Source organism: Thamnophis elegans, chromosome 4, assembly GCF_009769535.1.
Source record: "Thamnophis elegans isolate rThaEle1 chromosome 4, rThaEle1.pri, whole genome shotgun sequence".
NCBI lineage: Eukaryota > Metazoa > Chordata > Lepidosauria > Squamata > Colubridae > Thamnophis > Thamnophis elegans.
In genome coordinates, this window is record NC_045544.1 from 43,998,907 (window position 1) to 44,013,044 (window position 14,138).

Consider the following 14,138-nt stretch of genomic DNA (forward strand, 5'->3'; position numbering starts at 1 on the left):
ATTTTACAAGGAAGTTGTAAGATTTTGTTGTAACAGGCTTTTTGCTATATTTTACATCAATATAAAGTATATAAATAAATAAAGCAACAGAAGCAGAAACAATTTCAGCCTCTGGTAGGGAAAAAAACAATGTGTATGAAGGAGAATGGACCTGTGTACCACACATAAATCATTATAATATTAATGGGGGTCCAATATAATGCATTGTATTAAAAGTATTTGGAGAAATTAAGAGGAGCTGCAACTTTTGGAATCACCAGGACTGGGAATATTCTATCTTTAGTTCTGAATGGAGATACAGTTCCCTTCAGAAGAATTTTCTTTATCTCACAGTTAATCATTGTGCTAGGAGCACCTTACATGAAGACCAGGTGGGTTCCTATCACTACCGGTTCGCTTTGTGCATGTGCCAAAGCTTACCTGGTCCAGAATGCAATACCCAGAATTATAGATATGCCATGTCATGCCCATGTAACACCTTTGCTTCACACAATAGTTACCAGTAGGTTTCCAGATGCAATTGAAGGTTCTTTTGATTAGCTATAAATAGGGCCTGGTTCTCTAAGAGACCTTCTATCTTCTATAGTTTCTGTCCATAGGTATGATCAAAGATGGCATGTGCCAGGCTGATGAAACCTGAGAAATATGTTTCTCTGTCATAGTGTCCACCCACTGGACCAGATTCCCTCCGAGGTCCGTTGTGCCTTCTCATGTTTATAAAACCTGGGTCTTTCCTCAAGACTTTGGGTTAGACTAGATAATGGGTACTCTGTGTTATATTATTTTAGAATGAAAGGTCTTTCTTCTTTGCATGACTGTCATTTTTATTTTACCTTTTTTGATTAATGATTTTATACCACCAGAGCCTTCATGGAATTGGATATCCTTATAAATTTAATAATAAATAAAATAAATATGATCAAATATATCTCAGTAAATATATAGTAAACATAATTTAAAAATTCCTTCCTCAGATTTCCTGAGAAAGGAAAATAATTCTGAGGAAGAAAAATAATTATGTTTAATTAACCTACAATTTTATTTAATCACATATTTGAGTAAAAGCTGGAAATTGAATTGCTAATTTATATATAACAATCCTTTTTTCTTCTGAACTGCCTATAAATAGAGATTGGAATTGCCGTTAACAACAATATAGATAATTTATATTTATGAACCTAAAATTATTTTAGTTTACCCTATGATTTGAAAAGCAATCCATAATAAATAAACTGTGATTTAAAGTCATATTTCTTTACTAGAGAAAAGTTTATCTTGGCTCTGATATTAACTGTAGTTAGTTAAAATGGAAGCAAGTTATTTAAGTTTATAATCTAAGGTTTTACAAACATGAATCTAGGTTTCCAGAGAAACTGTGTGCAATATTATTGATATGAAATCTCAAAATTTCATTGACATCTCAATGAAAACACAAACGTAAACACCATATGCATATTATGTTTTACGTGGAGACTTTGGGGCTAGAGTTTTAGTCTATTATCTTTTACTCTAAGACAAGGGTCTCCAAACTTGGGAAATTTAAGACTTGAGGACTTCAACTCCCAGAATTCTTCAGTCAGCATGAAGGTTTAAAATTGCTGCTCTAAGACATAGATCACTCTGGAAGAACAAATTTTAGAAATAAAAAGGAAGTGGAATCAAGAAGCTGAAAGTGAAAAGTGGGGAGGGGAATAATCTTGAAAGCCACGTGTCTCTTTTTGTTAGATGAATATTTGAGAAATGTAATGTAAATACTTCTAGCTGTCTCCATTGATCAAAATCAAATAATATTCAGTTTAAATGAATAAATGTTAGTATTTTTAATTTTAAAAAATAGTGCATAGTTTTAAAACTATGGTTCTATGGCTGAAGGTTATTCTAAGAATCTTACTAATTTTTTTCACTGTATCATTTGACATCTCAAATTTACTTACATTTTGCTTTAGTTGGCATGATATATGTAAATATAGAAACCCAATCTCACATCTGTTCATTCTTCTATACAGTGTCTCTCCTTGCAGTCAAAACAGAGCCTATGAACAGTAATGACTCAACAACAACAACAAGTGGAGATGGATCTCTTGACAATTTTACTGGGTCAGGTAAAACACATAATTTGCTCATAATACTGCATGTAGATCTATATCTATAGTTTTTCAAACTATTCTTTACAAAAATAAACAATAAATCATCTAATGTATGGGAAAATGTGCTGGCAGTTAGTTTGTACCATTCTTATTACCTTGCTCAAGAAATTGCCTATCGATACAATATATATCTGATGACAAGATTTTCTGCTACTAAAATTTAGATATAATGGATGACAGTAACAGTAATGACAGAAGAATTTAGGGGAAGTGTAATTTGGCCTATGGACACCTTTCCACAATTACTGTATTTTTCTAAGTATAAGACGGACCTTTCTTCCTCAAAAAAAAGAAGCTGAAAATCTGGGTGTGTCTTACACACTGAATACAGCATTTTGCCTCCTGAAGCCCCGCCCCTTCACCAAAATGGCCATGTATACCCTTATGGAGGCTTTCAGAGAGCTCCTGGGGGCTCGGTAGGGCAGAAATGAGTATGTTTGCGCCCCCCCCCCCCCGCCACACTCTATAAGCCTCCATAAGGTTATGCATGCTTTTTTTTTATTTTATTTTTTTACAAAAAACAGGCCAATTTTCACGAAAAATGGGCCTTGCTCATTTTTGGGGGGCCCAACCCCCAGGAGCACTCTGCAAGCCTCTCAGGCTATTCATGCCTTTTTTTAAAAAAAGGGCCCGTTTTCGTGAAAAGCAGGCGTTTTCGTGAGGTTTGCAGAGTGCAAAAACTTTTCCTTTTGGAAAGCTCTTTAACTGATTGATCAGAATTACATTGAACAAGAACGTCTTAGGTGCTACAGATTGTCAGCGATTTTCTTCTCCAGCACATGGATGAATACACCTGGAAACATCTACCTATCTACCTACCTACTCTCTCTCTCTCCCCTGCCTACCTATGTATTTCTCTATCTCCCGCCCTCTATCTACCTACGTACCTACTTACTCTCTTAGTCTCTCCCTACCTAACTACTGCATTACTCTTTCTCTTTATTTCTCTCTCTATCCCTCTAGCTACCAGCCTACCTACTCTCTCTCCCTCTCCCTGCCAATCTACTCTATTTCTCTCTTCTCTCTCTCTCTTTCTATTTCTCTCTATCCCCCTATCTACCTACACACTTGTCTCTCCCCCACCTACCTATTGTATTCTCTACTGTTTTTTTTCTCTCTCTCTCTATCCCTTTATCTACCTACCTACCACCTACCTATCTACCTACCTATCTACCTAACTAACTAACTACTCTCTCTCTCTCCCTACCTACCTACTCTATTTCTCTCTCTTTCTCTCCCTCTCTATCCCTCTGTCTACCTACTTACTTTTAAAAAATTGCCTCTTCAAAACCTTGGTACGTCTTCTACTCCAGTGCGTTTTATACTCTGAAAAATACGGTATTATCTCACAGATAATACACTAAAATCAGTTTCTATGCCCTACCTTTGTACAATATGAAATATTATGAAATATTGTGGAAATAAATATGAAACAGTAGAATTTAATTTAAAATCATTTATTTTATTAAACAAAATTATGTATTAAATTATTATTATTGAAAGTTGCAATGTCACTCAGATAAGAAGGAAGCAGAAGAATTTCTGGCTTAAATTCATAAAAAGAACTTCATTCATCTAAGATATATTCTAAACTTTAAAATATAAAGAAATGCAAAAATAGTTTTGGGATAATATGGGAAGTTGACTTTGCTGTATGTAGTTATAATACATTTATTATACTCTGTTCTCAGATTAATTAGGTTCTAAAATTTTTGTAAATGGCCATCATCTTAAGTTCATACTTTTCACAAAACTTAGAATTGTATACTGTAATGTAATAACATAACTTTTTCTACTACTTACAAAACCTTATAGATCATTCTTCTGGCTTCAAAAGCCATTTGAAAAAACTTAAAAAGGAGCATTTAAAGTCTACAATATATAGAGTTTATTTTAAAGTCATATATTAAACATATATTTAGATGCTTTGTAAAGAGGGAGACAAAAATTGTCAATATACCCAGCGAAAGTTTTGATTTTCTTTCATTGTCAGCCCATTCATATCTTATCATATAGTGCTTTTGAAATTAACAGTGTTTCTTGAAATGCCATGAAGCTGAAGTGGAAGAAGCTTAATTATGGTTAAATAAATAAATGTGATATTCAGAGAATTTTGCTCCAGAAACTAAAGGTCTTAAGTACATGACACTTACTCCATGATTCTTTGGTTCCTGCCTAAAGTGTGTTTTGCAAAATGATTAGGAACTGCTACCTATCTGTAAAATACTAAAGACTGGCATATTGAAAACAGGAAACTACTTTGAAGTAAAAGTATGATTGGATTAGACTACGGGATTTTTCAGGGCTACCTTTTATGCAGTGCTCTTATCTTTTAAAGTGAATGAAATGCAGATGGCTTAATAAAGACATTCTATGTTAGAGGGCTGATATGAAATGGCTCTGAAAGGTTTCATTCACATTTTGGTATATATATTTGGAACACATTTGTCGTAGCCAAGACAGATGGTTAGACGAAAGAGAAACTTTGGAATCGGTCCAGACTACGCAATATTCTTGAACGATTTTAATAGAATATGATTATCATCATTTAAGCTTCTGCAGAAAAAATTCAGCTGCTCTTTGTATGGGCATGTATGCAACTGATAGTTACCATACTGGTGCGTTTCGGTATAAAATTAAATGAATGTATTACTTCTAAAGAAAAATTAGTACCCGCTTTGACTCTCACCTCATAAACATTATATTTTTATATGTGGAAATAATAAGATAAATACTGTCAACATAAGCCAGAATCCATTGCCCTAGCCAAGACTAAGAACAGCACTGTTAATAAAAATCCAAAGAAATGTGAAAATATTTTCATGAATCCTTTCAACAGTATTAGCAGGGGAATAAGATATGTCAAACTGGCCAATGATAAAAAGAATTGCTACAGATCCAAAATGAGCAGTGTCTATGATCCCAAATTGATTTTATAATTTTGATTTCAGTAACATGGGCTTGTACCCATGCTTCATTTTCTTTATTTTAAACTAGTTTTCTTTGAAACATATAGTGCTATGCCATGCAGCACAAGAGCTTTTGAATCTGAGTTCAGTGTGAAAAGTAGATGACGTTGCCTGAGAACCAATTTGTTAAAATTGTATTGGACTAATATAAAGTCACTTGTGTAAACTTAAGCAATTCCATTTTGTGGCCCCACTATTTTATCCCTGCAAAAATCAGTTTTAAAAAAATTGAAAACGCATGTAACAGAAATCACATATTTACTGAACTCATTACTACAAATGCAGAGCGTTATGCTTACATCCCATAATGCATATTATGCTGTTTTATGAGCAAGTTTCTCTGTTAACATTAATGAATTCATCCTGCATGCCATCATATGAATAATTGAACGTAGAAGTCAGGAATGCTATGTCCACCAAACCTTACACTAGAGTAACTGGATAACAATCGTTTCCCCACCTGTATAATCCACACATCTGGAGAGGATGGGGAAAAAACCTGCTGGCATAGTTGATGTACACATATACAACATGATGTTTTGCATGGTGGTTGCGCATTTGCTGTTCCCACACCTCTTAAATCTGGGGTCCGTAGTAAACAGTGGATTTTGCTGACTCTTACTCCCATATGGTTTTCATCCTTTTGTTATTCTCTAGTTAATTCTCTGAAACAAAATAGTAACTTTTAAGGTAGAAGTCTCCAATAACTAAGGAGAGGTGAAAATTGAATATACAACTTGTTTGAATAAAAAAGCTTTCTAATAAACAAATCTAAGTTGTAAAATATTACTTATAAATTATTCATCAGCATGGCAAATAACTGCACAAAAATTATATTCCATAAAACATAAGTAATTGATTTTTCTTCCAGATTTTAGTTAATATTTATTTCCATAAATATCTTCTATTCAAGCTTTTCATTGGTAATCTTAGCACAGCATAATTATGATAAAGTTTATTTATTTATAGGACTGATATTGCTGCCTATCTTATAGAATGACTCTAAGCATCTCATAACAATCCATAAAAATGCATAGTAAAAAAACAAAGTATCCTTTTGCCCCGGGTACCAGAGCTATCATCCTCATAGTTTAACCCCATCCCAGGCTAATGCTTGGCAAAAGAGACAGGTCTTCATAGTCCTCTGGTAGGCTAAGAGAGGAAGGATCCCTTTAACCTTAGGAAGAAGATAGACATGATAGCAGTATTTCGATATCTCAGGCGTGCCACAAAGACGAGGGAGTGAAGCTATTCTCCAAAGCATCTGACGTAGGACAAGAAGCAATGGGTGGAAATTAATTAAGAAGAAAAGCAACTTAGAACTGAAGAGAAATTTCCTGACATTTATAGCAATTAATCCAGTGGAACAACTTGCCTTCAGAAGTTGTGAATGCTCCAACACTGGAAGTTTTAAGAAGTTATCCATTGTCTGAAGTAGTGTAGGGTTTCCTGCCTAAGCAGGGGTTGGAACTAGACGACCTTCAAGGTCCCTTCCAACTCTATTATTCTATTTTATACCAGAAGAAGGATGTTTGAAAGGACTAGGATGTCATCAGGACATCCAAGGTCTCATTATTAATCCATTAGGATGGGACAGAAGAACAGATGGGCCCACAAGTAACCTGTTACCTGGCAATATGCTATACAGAGTTTAAAAGATAACAACTAACACCTTGAATTGTACCCAGGAAGCAAATGGAAGCCAACAGTGTTGTTATTCAGGTGAACTTCAGGACACCTCAGCTGTGCATGCCAGATATTTTGCAGATGTGTGACTTTCAAGAGCAGCCCATGTACAAGACATTTCAATAAGCCAAACAGGAGCAGAATATGGCATGGCAGGCCAGGAATAGTATTTGAAAAGTTATTTATTTGTATATTTATGAAAATCTGTTCTGCTTAAATGCATCTGCTAAACTAAAGATCATAAAAGTTAGACATTGTATAGATTAGTTATTTTTTCCAGGTAAAAATTGAGAAGAATAACACAATGGTACCAATTTTATTTAAAACATTCAAAAATATAAGCCTTTTTAAAAATCTCAATAGCTGATAAATTGAACATTGTAAATGCTTTCTTTTACAGTGATAACAAGTAGTGGCTACAGTCCAAGATCATCACATCAATACTCACCGCAGCTATATCCCTCCAAGTTAGTCTGCAAGTATATTTGAATATGTTATTTGTATATCAGTTTCTGCAAGTATTTATTTTAAAAAATGGTTTAAATTTAGAAATTACACTGGGTTTGCCTAAATGCATTGTTATATGGACACTTTGGCCCGGTTTAAACTCATTGCTTGCCATTAATGTTAGGGTGATTTATTATATTAAGAAGCAAAGTTTTAAAATTGAGCTATGTGAGCTGGATAATTATTTTCTGGATTTGTATACACCAATCATAACTGCTACAACTGTCCAAAAAGCACACATGCTTGGAGGAGGATGAATCCTCCTGATTGAATCAGGGGTGCATTGACTAGGGGAAGTAATGGTGACAAGAACGGCACTGTATTGTATATATCTCTAAATCTTCTATGCTTATGCATATCCCTATATTATTCTTATTTTTGTATCTTTGCATTGGATGATAGTTCTAAAAGATTTTGAGTTTCATGTGTAAATCAACTACCCATACATAATTTCCTCACTACTTAAAAACCATTGCTATTCCCCAGGACATTTATATCTAAAGACTGTGTTGCAAAGACTTATGGTCTGTTATATTATTGTATGTACTTATTGTTTTAATGTGTCTGTACTAGTTTATAGCAATTTTCATCCATTATTGCATTTGTAGGTAATTTATTGATAGAAATACATTAACCTGTATAATAAAATACCGGTAGATTACAACTTATTCTTAATTACTTAATTTAGTTAAACCATTTATTTTTCATTCATATATTTTTCCTGACAAACAAATGTTTGTCAAATGTTAGTCTTTGATGCATTAATTTTCAGAAGAGTATCCCTTGCTGTATCTGAAGTCAATCTAGTGTTTACTATAAATCGTTCAGTTCTTGGCTAGTAGCACAGCACCATACAAACTGACTTCCTATTCATGTCCCCAATAAATGCATCCCTAACATCAATCACTATAGCCATCTTCTACATTTAATTTTTAAATATCTAACTGAATATTTGTTCTATTCAGTATTGAATAACAGAATAACCAATTTGGAAGGGACCTTGGAGGTCTTCTAGTCCAACGCTATACCATTTCCGACAAATGATTATCGGTATTTTTTGAGCACCATGTGGATTGTCATGCATGCATTACTTCAATCATATGTCATTATTATCACATTTGAACAACCAACCTTCAACTCCATATTTGGGTAATAACTCCAAATTCAAACCTTTACACACTATCATATTTTTTTTCTATATGATAAACTTGTTTATCTAATTTGGATTCATAGACAAAGTGTGCTGGAACAATAAGATTCTTTCAATTTCCAGTGTGGATCCATATATATTTTGAAATGCCTCTTAACATCAATACTTACACCCCGGTCTTAGCCTTTACCATTATTACACACTCATGTGTTTGTCATTCCTTCAATCATTAATATTAAACTAGACATTTCAATTACAACATTTGGTATGTTATTATAAATTTCCTAGCATTCCTTCACTTCAGTTACATTCCTAGATCTTTTCTTTTACAATCTAAAACCTCATGTCCACAGTCAAAACAGTAATTCCAATTTATAAAAACAGTAGAGCTTGCCTAATCTTTCCATACCAGGGGTGCGTTCCAGCAGGCACTACTGCCAGTTCGCTTGTGGGGCGCTGTGCACCCATGCGCACTTGATACACAGTACAATAAAAATTGTTCTGCTCAAAAGCAAAAAACAAGATGGCGTCACCTATGGCGCCGCCAGGAGAACCAGTTTGGGGGCATGGCAGGCCTGGGTCGTTGCCAGTTCCAGCGACCCAGGCCGCCAAACCACTACCGGTTTGGCCAAACCAGTCCAAACCAGTAGGAACTCACCATTGTTCCAAACACCATTGAGAACAGCCATGTGTGAAAATCCAATGGAGTCTGGATTTCTTGAGGGATGCTGTTCCACAAGGCAGGTGCTGCCATAGAGAAATCATGATTCCTGGTTCAATAAGATGCACTTGTTTGATAGAAGGGATCTGGATCATGCTCTCATACTAGACTTGATGGATGATAGAAGACAAGCCAGAACCCACAAATAATCTGGCTGTTATTCCATGTATGGTTTTATAGGTAACAACCAGCATTTTGAATTGCACTTGGCTTCTTGTAGAGAAATATGGGTGTAATGAGAAAATGCCAAAAGCTGTCCCTACCAGTGCATTCTGGACCAACTGCAGCTTCCAAGTGCTTTTCAAGTACTATTGCATGTAGAATTAATCTACTGGGAGGTGACTAAGGCATGATTGCTTGAGTCAACAATCTACGTACTTAGCTTATGTGACTGATAGTTTGTCTCCCATTTCCTGCTGTTTAGGCCCTATCCACATATTCTTTCTACGCCAGCAGCTCAAACAATGTCTGCCTATGCCAGTCAGACCCAGTATTCAGGAATGCAGCAACCAGCAGTGTATACAGCCTACTCACAGACTGGGCAACCTTACAGCTTACCTGCTTACGGTATTTAACTTCCAGTTATTCTTTACTTACTTATGAATATGTTTGGCATCATGGAATTTCATTGTTTCCCCTACCCTTACTTCCATTGGTAACAATCAGCGGAACATTAATTTCTTACACAGATTTGGGTGTAATGTTGCCGGGCATCAAGACAGAAAGCGGACTTTCACAAACACAATCACCATGCAGACTGATGCCTTAGTTACAGCCCAGGGTTCTCCACACCACCAGCCAGGCCAAGCTCCATATTCATACCAAATGCCAGGTGAATAATTCCTTGTTGTTTTTGAATTTTCTTAAGATTCATACATTTTTTACATAATTGGTAAGTGTTGTGAATGAAATTTATTACCTGTCCAAGTCTTTCATTTATTTTTTTAAAGAAAAGTATAATCTGAAATTTAAGTTAGAAAATTTGGTTGATATTTTTACACATTTAATGTAACTTATTTAAAATTTATGGAAGAGTTATCTACCAAATTATTACAAATGATCAAAATATTATTCATTGTTGGTAATAAATCATACTATTAATATGAAAAGATTGATAATGGGAATAATAATGGCAACAATCATAACTAAAGCCTACATGAAATATCTTTTGAGAATCCAAATCTCGAGCATATCTCTGTATACTATGTGCACCTTTTAAATTTCTTGGTCTGAAATACCATGCACAAAATTACTATTTTAATATTTATGACACTTTTATATTTATGTACTGCTGAAATCCTGATAAAAAGTTTTTAAATTTAAACTCTATTCAGTTCCCAAAACTTTCAATAATAAAATGCTTGTAGATCCAGAGGTATTTGGTAGGGGATGGCAGGTGATAAAATGCATATCACAAGGCAAGCAGCACTTGTTATATGAACAAGCATTAAGCACAGACTTTATGTTATGATATCATGATGCATATTTTGTTATTTTGGTTTAGTAGTTGAGAATAGAACCGTGAATAGCATGAACATGTCTCCACATTAGAACAGAACACTGTTTTTAACAGAATCACAAGGATAAGCAACTTTTTGGTGGGTGAAGATGGTACCTAACATGGCGGGAGGCTTATTGAGGCTGTAAATGAGCAAAACCACATTACTTAAATATTGTTCACTCAATTTATATAGTCTGTGAACTCATTTTTATGTGTAATAGACAGTAAAAATACAGAGCAGCCAGGCATGATTAGTCATACATACACCAGGAGATGAGCTCTAACCCACACCCACCCAGTTCAACACCAGGTCTTCACATCTTGTGAAAGGCCAACAACGATGAGGCACTCTAATTTCAGGGGGAATTAGCGAAAATCCTCTTCTGGACCCTGCCATCTGACACCCTACAGATGATGTTATCCAGAGCATTACTTTCTTGCCCAAAATCAAATAGGAGTGGTAGAAATAACTTGGGAAAGATAGTCCCATAAGTAACCCAGTCTTATGCCATGAAGAACATGAAAGAAGCCAATGTACTCATGGGGCAGGGGTTCACATGTGCTGAGTAACTGGCATTAATGACTACCGCTGCCAGCATATTTTACACCAGTTGAAGCTTCCAGGGACAACCCTATGCAAATTGCATTGCAGTAATCCAAGTTGCATGTCACAAAGACTACAAGACTGAGTTTAGAGAAGATGTTCCCGAGTTTTCTTTGTTGCTTTTTAATGGGCGATATGCCTGGAACATAATACAATTTCAAAAAACCCCATAGTTTTAAGCACTTTGAGGAGAGAGATTTCAAAAAAACAATAAAATGAGGATTCTGCACAACCCCAAGACAGCAGGCTTCTCAGCCTTAGCTGTTAGATATTTGAAGAGATCTTTTTTCTGTCCTCACCATGATTCTACTCCTTAACTATTTATGTTGAGAACATTGGAGAGATATGAATTATTCTCTGTTTGATATAGATATGGCCATCTTAAATCTGGTCATTTCATGGACTAGAAGTTCTCTTAAACCTTGAAACTACATTAAACATCCTGTCCCTCCAAACCATTATCAATATATTTTTCTAGTACTTTACAATAGCTGTATTAAAGAAAGCGAAAGTTTCGTGTTCAAGAAAGAAAAGTTTTGAAACGGAGTAAATTTGCTGATACATAAATGTCTATTTTCAGTGTTTATATGAAGCAAACTGTTATGAAAGATGGATATATGGAAACAATTACAAACATTATTGATAGCTTGTTCAATTTTTAAACTTCCTGTTCTTTACAACAGTACTACACTAAGCTATAGTTAAGCATATTTTAAAAAGTTGAAGTGAGATAAATGCATATTTTAATTACATACTTTTAATTTTCATCTGAAAATTTCATTTCTTATTTGTATGAATTTTGAATTTTGCATTGCTTAGCTCTTATAGGGAATTATTCTTTTAACTCTAGGTTCTAGTTTTACACCATCCTCCACTATTTATGCAAACAATTCAGTATCAAATTCTACAAACTTCAATAGTTCACAACAGGTATGATTTTTTTTGTCTATAAAGCGCAAACTATTATGAATTTATTTGGCAATTTATTTGGACAATACTGTTGTCCTATTTCTATTTTTAGGTTACAAAAAAGATGTAATTTTAAAGGTATTAGTCTTAATTAAAATGTTGTTTGTAACATTCTAGGATTATCCATCATATGCAGCTTTCAGCCAAAATCAATATCCACAGTATTATTCAGCATCAACATATGGAACATATATGACATCAAATAACACCACAGATGGTACCTCTTCATCCTCATCAACATACCAGCTTCAAGAATCTCTTCCAGGTCTTACTACCCAACCAGGTACCTTTCATTGATTTTTGTTCCAATCATTTAGAATCATGGCATAGGTTCATGTGAACATTAATTGTAGCTAAGTATAGCTAAATGCATGAAAACAAATTTCATTTGTATAAATTTGACATCCAAGGAGTCAAATCTTATCCAGTCTTAATCAGCAAAAATCCATTAAGCATTAGTAAAGAATCAATCCTTTAATTCGACTATCCCTAACAAGATATCAAAAGCTTCGGGATTAAGTTTTTGCAAACAATGAAAGAAAGAAAACTGCATCAATCATCCTCACCAAAGGACTTGCCTAGGTGACAAGTCATATTTAGAGGGTCCTTCAAAATGCCAGAAGGGTGGGAATTAGTGAATTATTGGGGAAATTGCACAATCTCATGTAGAATACATTGAAGTAGTTAAGCCATGAGGTGATCAGAGCTTGAGTGGCTATTTGAAATGTTCCTCCCCCACCACCACCCAATCCATGACAGCTCAAATGAAGCAGGACAAAGGCCTTCCTGAATACAGCTGTTTATCAAGCAAGAGCCATGAGTTCAGAAAAACCCTGTTGTGGCCTGCCAACTACCAGCCTCTATAGCAGCCAAATCAGATGAGGAGGTAGCATGGGAGTCAGGGCATCAAGGGCAAAGTGAGAATAGAGCTGTCGGAGATAGAGACAGACCCTGGGCCATCCATCAGCCCTGAGATAAAGAGTCAACAGTCCCCAGGTCTAGAGGTGGCTGATGAGTAAGAGGAGGAACAGCTGGGTCCAGTGCCTGGTGCACAGATACGCAGAAGGCAGAGAAGAGGAGAGCAGTGGAAATCTATGGGCCAATCCTTGGGATGGAAGATCCAAAGCTGCTAGTGAAGCCGGACCCTAGCTCTGGGGATAAAAGTCAGGGGGTGGAGCTGAATAGGTGTGACAGACAAATTCATCTCCCTACTGAACAGACTTGTTAGCCTGCTGTGTGTGAGAGAAAGGGTTTTTTTTTTGCCGGGGCTGCTGTCACTCGTAATAAAGGGAACATTTGTTTAACTACAGAGGGATTGTTGTGTTTGGGAGCTGGGTCAGAATAATCCCCAAAATGTACATTACCATTGAATAGAAGTGCCACTCCATTCAATTTGAAAGGTGGAATATCTTCAGATCTGGACAGTATTAACACCCCCAGTCATTCCGTTTGGAAAATAACTTCTGACTTAATATTGTCAAAGATTTGCATCCAGAAATGTACCATGTAAACTATTTTGCAACTGCTGCTACTCATAACTCAAATGTATTTTACCTGCTAGTTTCCAGATCTTCTGTTAATAGAGTATAAAGCTTGCAGAAGATAGCACCACCTGGGGAAGAACTCATCAAATAGGATACAAAGTCAGGGTATCTTAATCTGCAATCTGTGCTTCAGAAAAGTGTTAATTCTGAACTGCCTCCATTCTCACTGTCTTAGACTATAAAGTTAAAAAATAAGGTTACTCATAGATAGAAATTATTTACTATGTTGTGGTAAACATTTTATATTTCTGCACAATAGAGTGTTATGTTTCATTAATATCCGTAACACTAAAAACTTTATTGGTGGCCTTCACATCTGCTCTTAGAATTTCAGAGATGG

At 35.3% G+C, this 14,138-nt stretch overlaps 1 protein-coding gene across 1 annotated transcript in view; it reads left to right on the forward strand.

Annotated features, from left to right (window-relative positions):
- The window catches only part of EYA4 (EYA transcriptional coactivator and phosphatase 4), a 122,498-nt gene that overhangs the window by 71,452 nt on the left and 36,908 nt on the right, over positions 1 to 14,138 (forward strand). Inside the window, 8 exon segments of the mRNA XM_032216984.1 lie at positions 2,007 to 2,102; positions 7,203 to 7,269; positions 9,605 to 9,747; positions 9,870 to 9,939; positions 9,941 to 9,974; positions 9,976 to 10,012; positions 12,136 to 12,215; positions 12,372 to 12,537. Of these exon segments, the coding sequence (XP_032072875.1) occupies positions 2,007 to 2,102; positions 7,203 to 7,269; positions 9,605 to 9,747; positions 9,870 to 9,939; positions 9,941 to 9,974; positions 9,976 to 10,012; positions 12,136 to 12,215; positions 12,372 to 12,537 (693 nt within the window).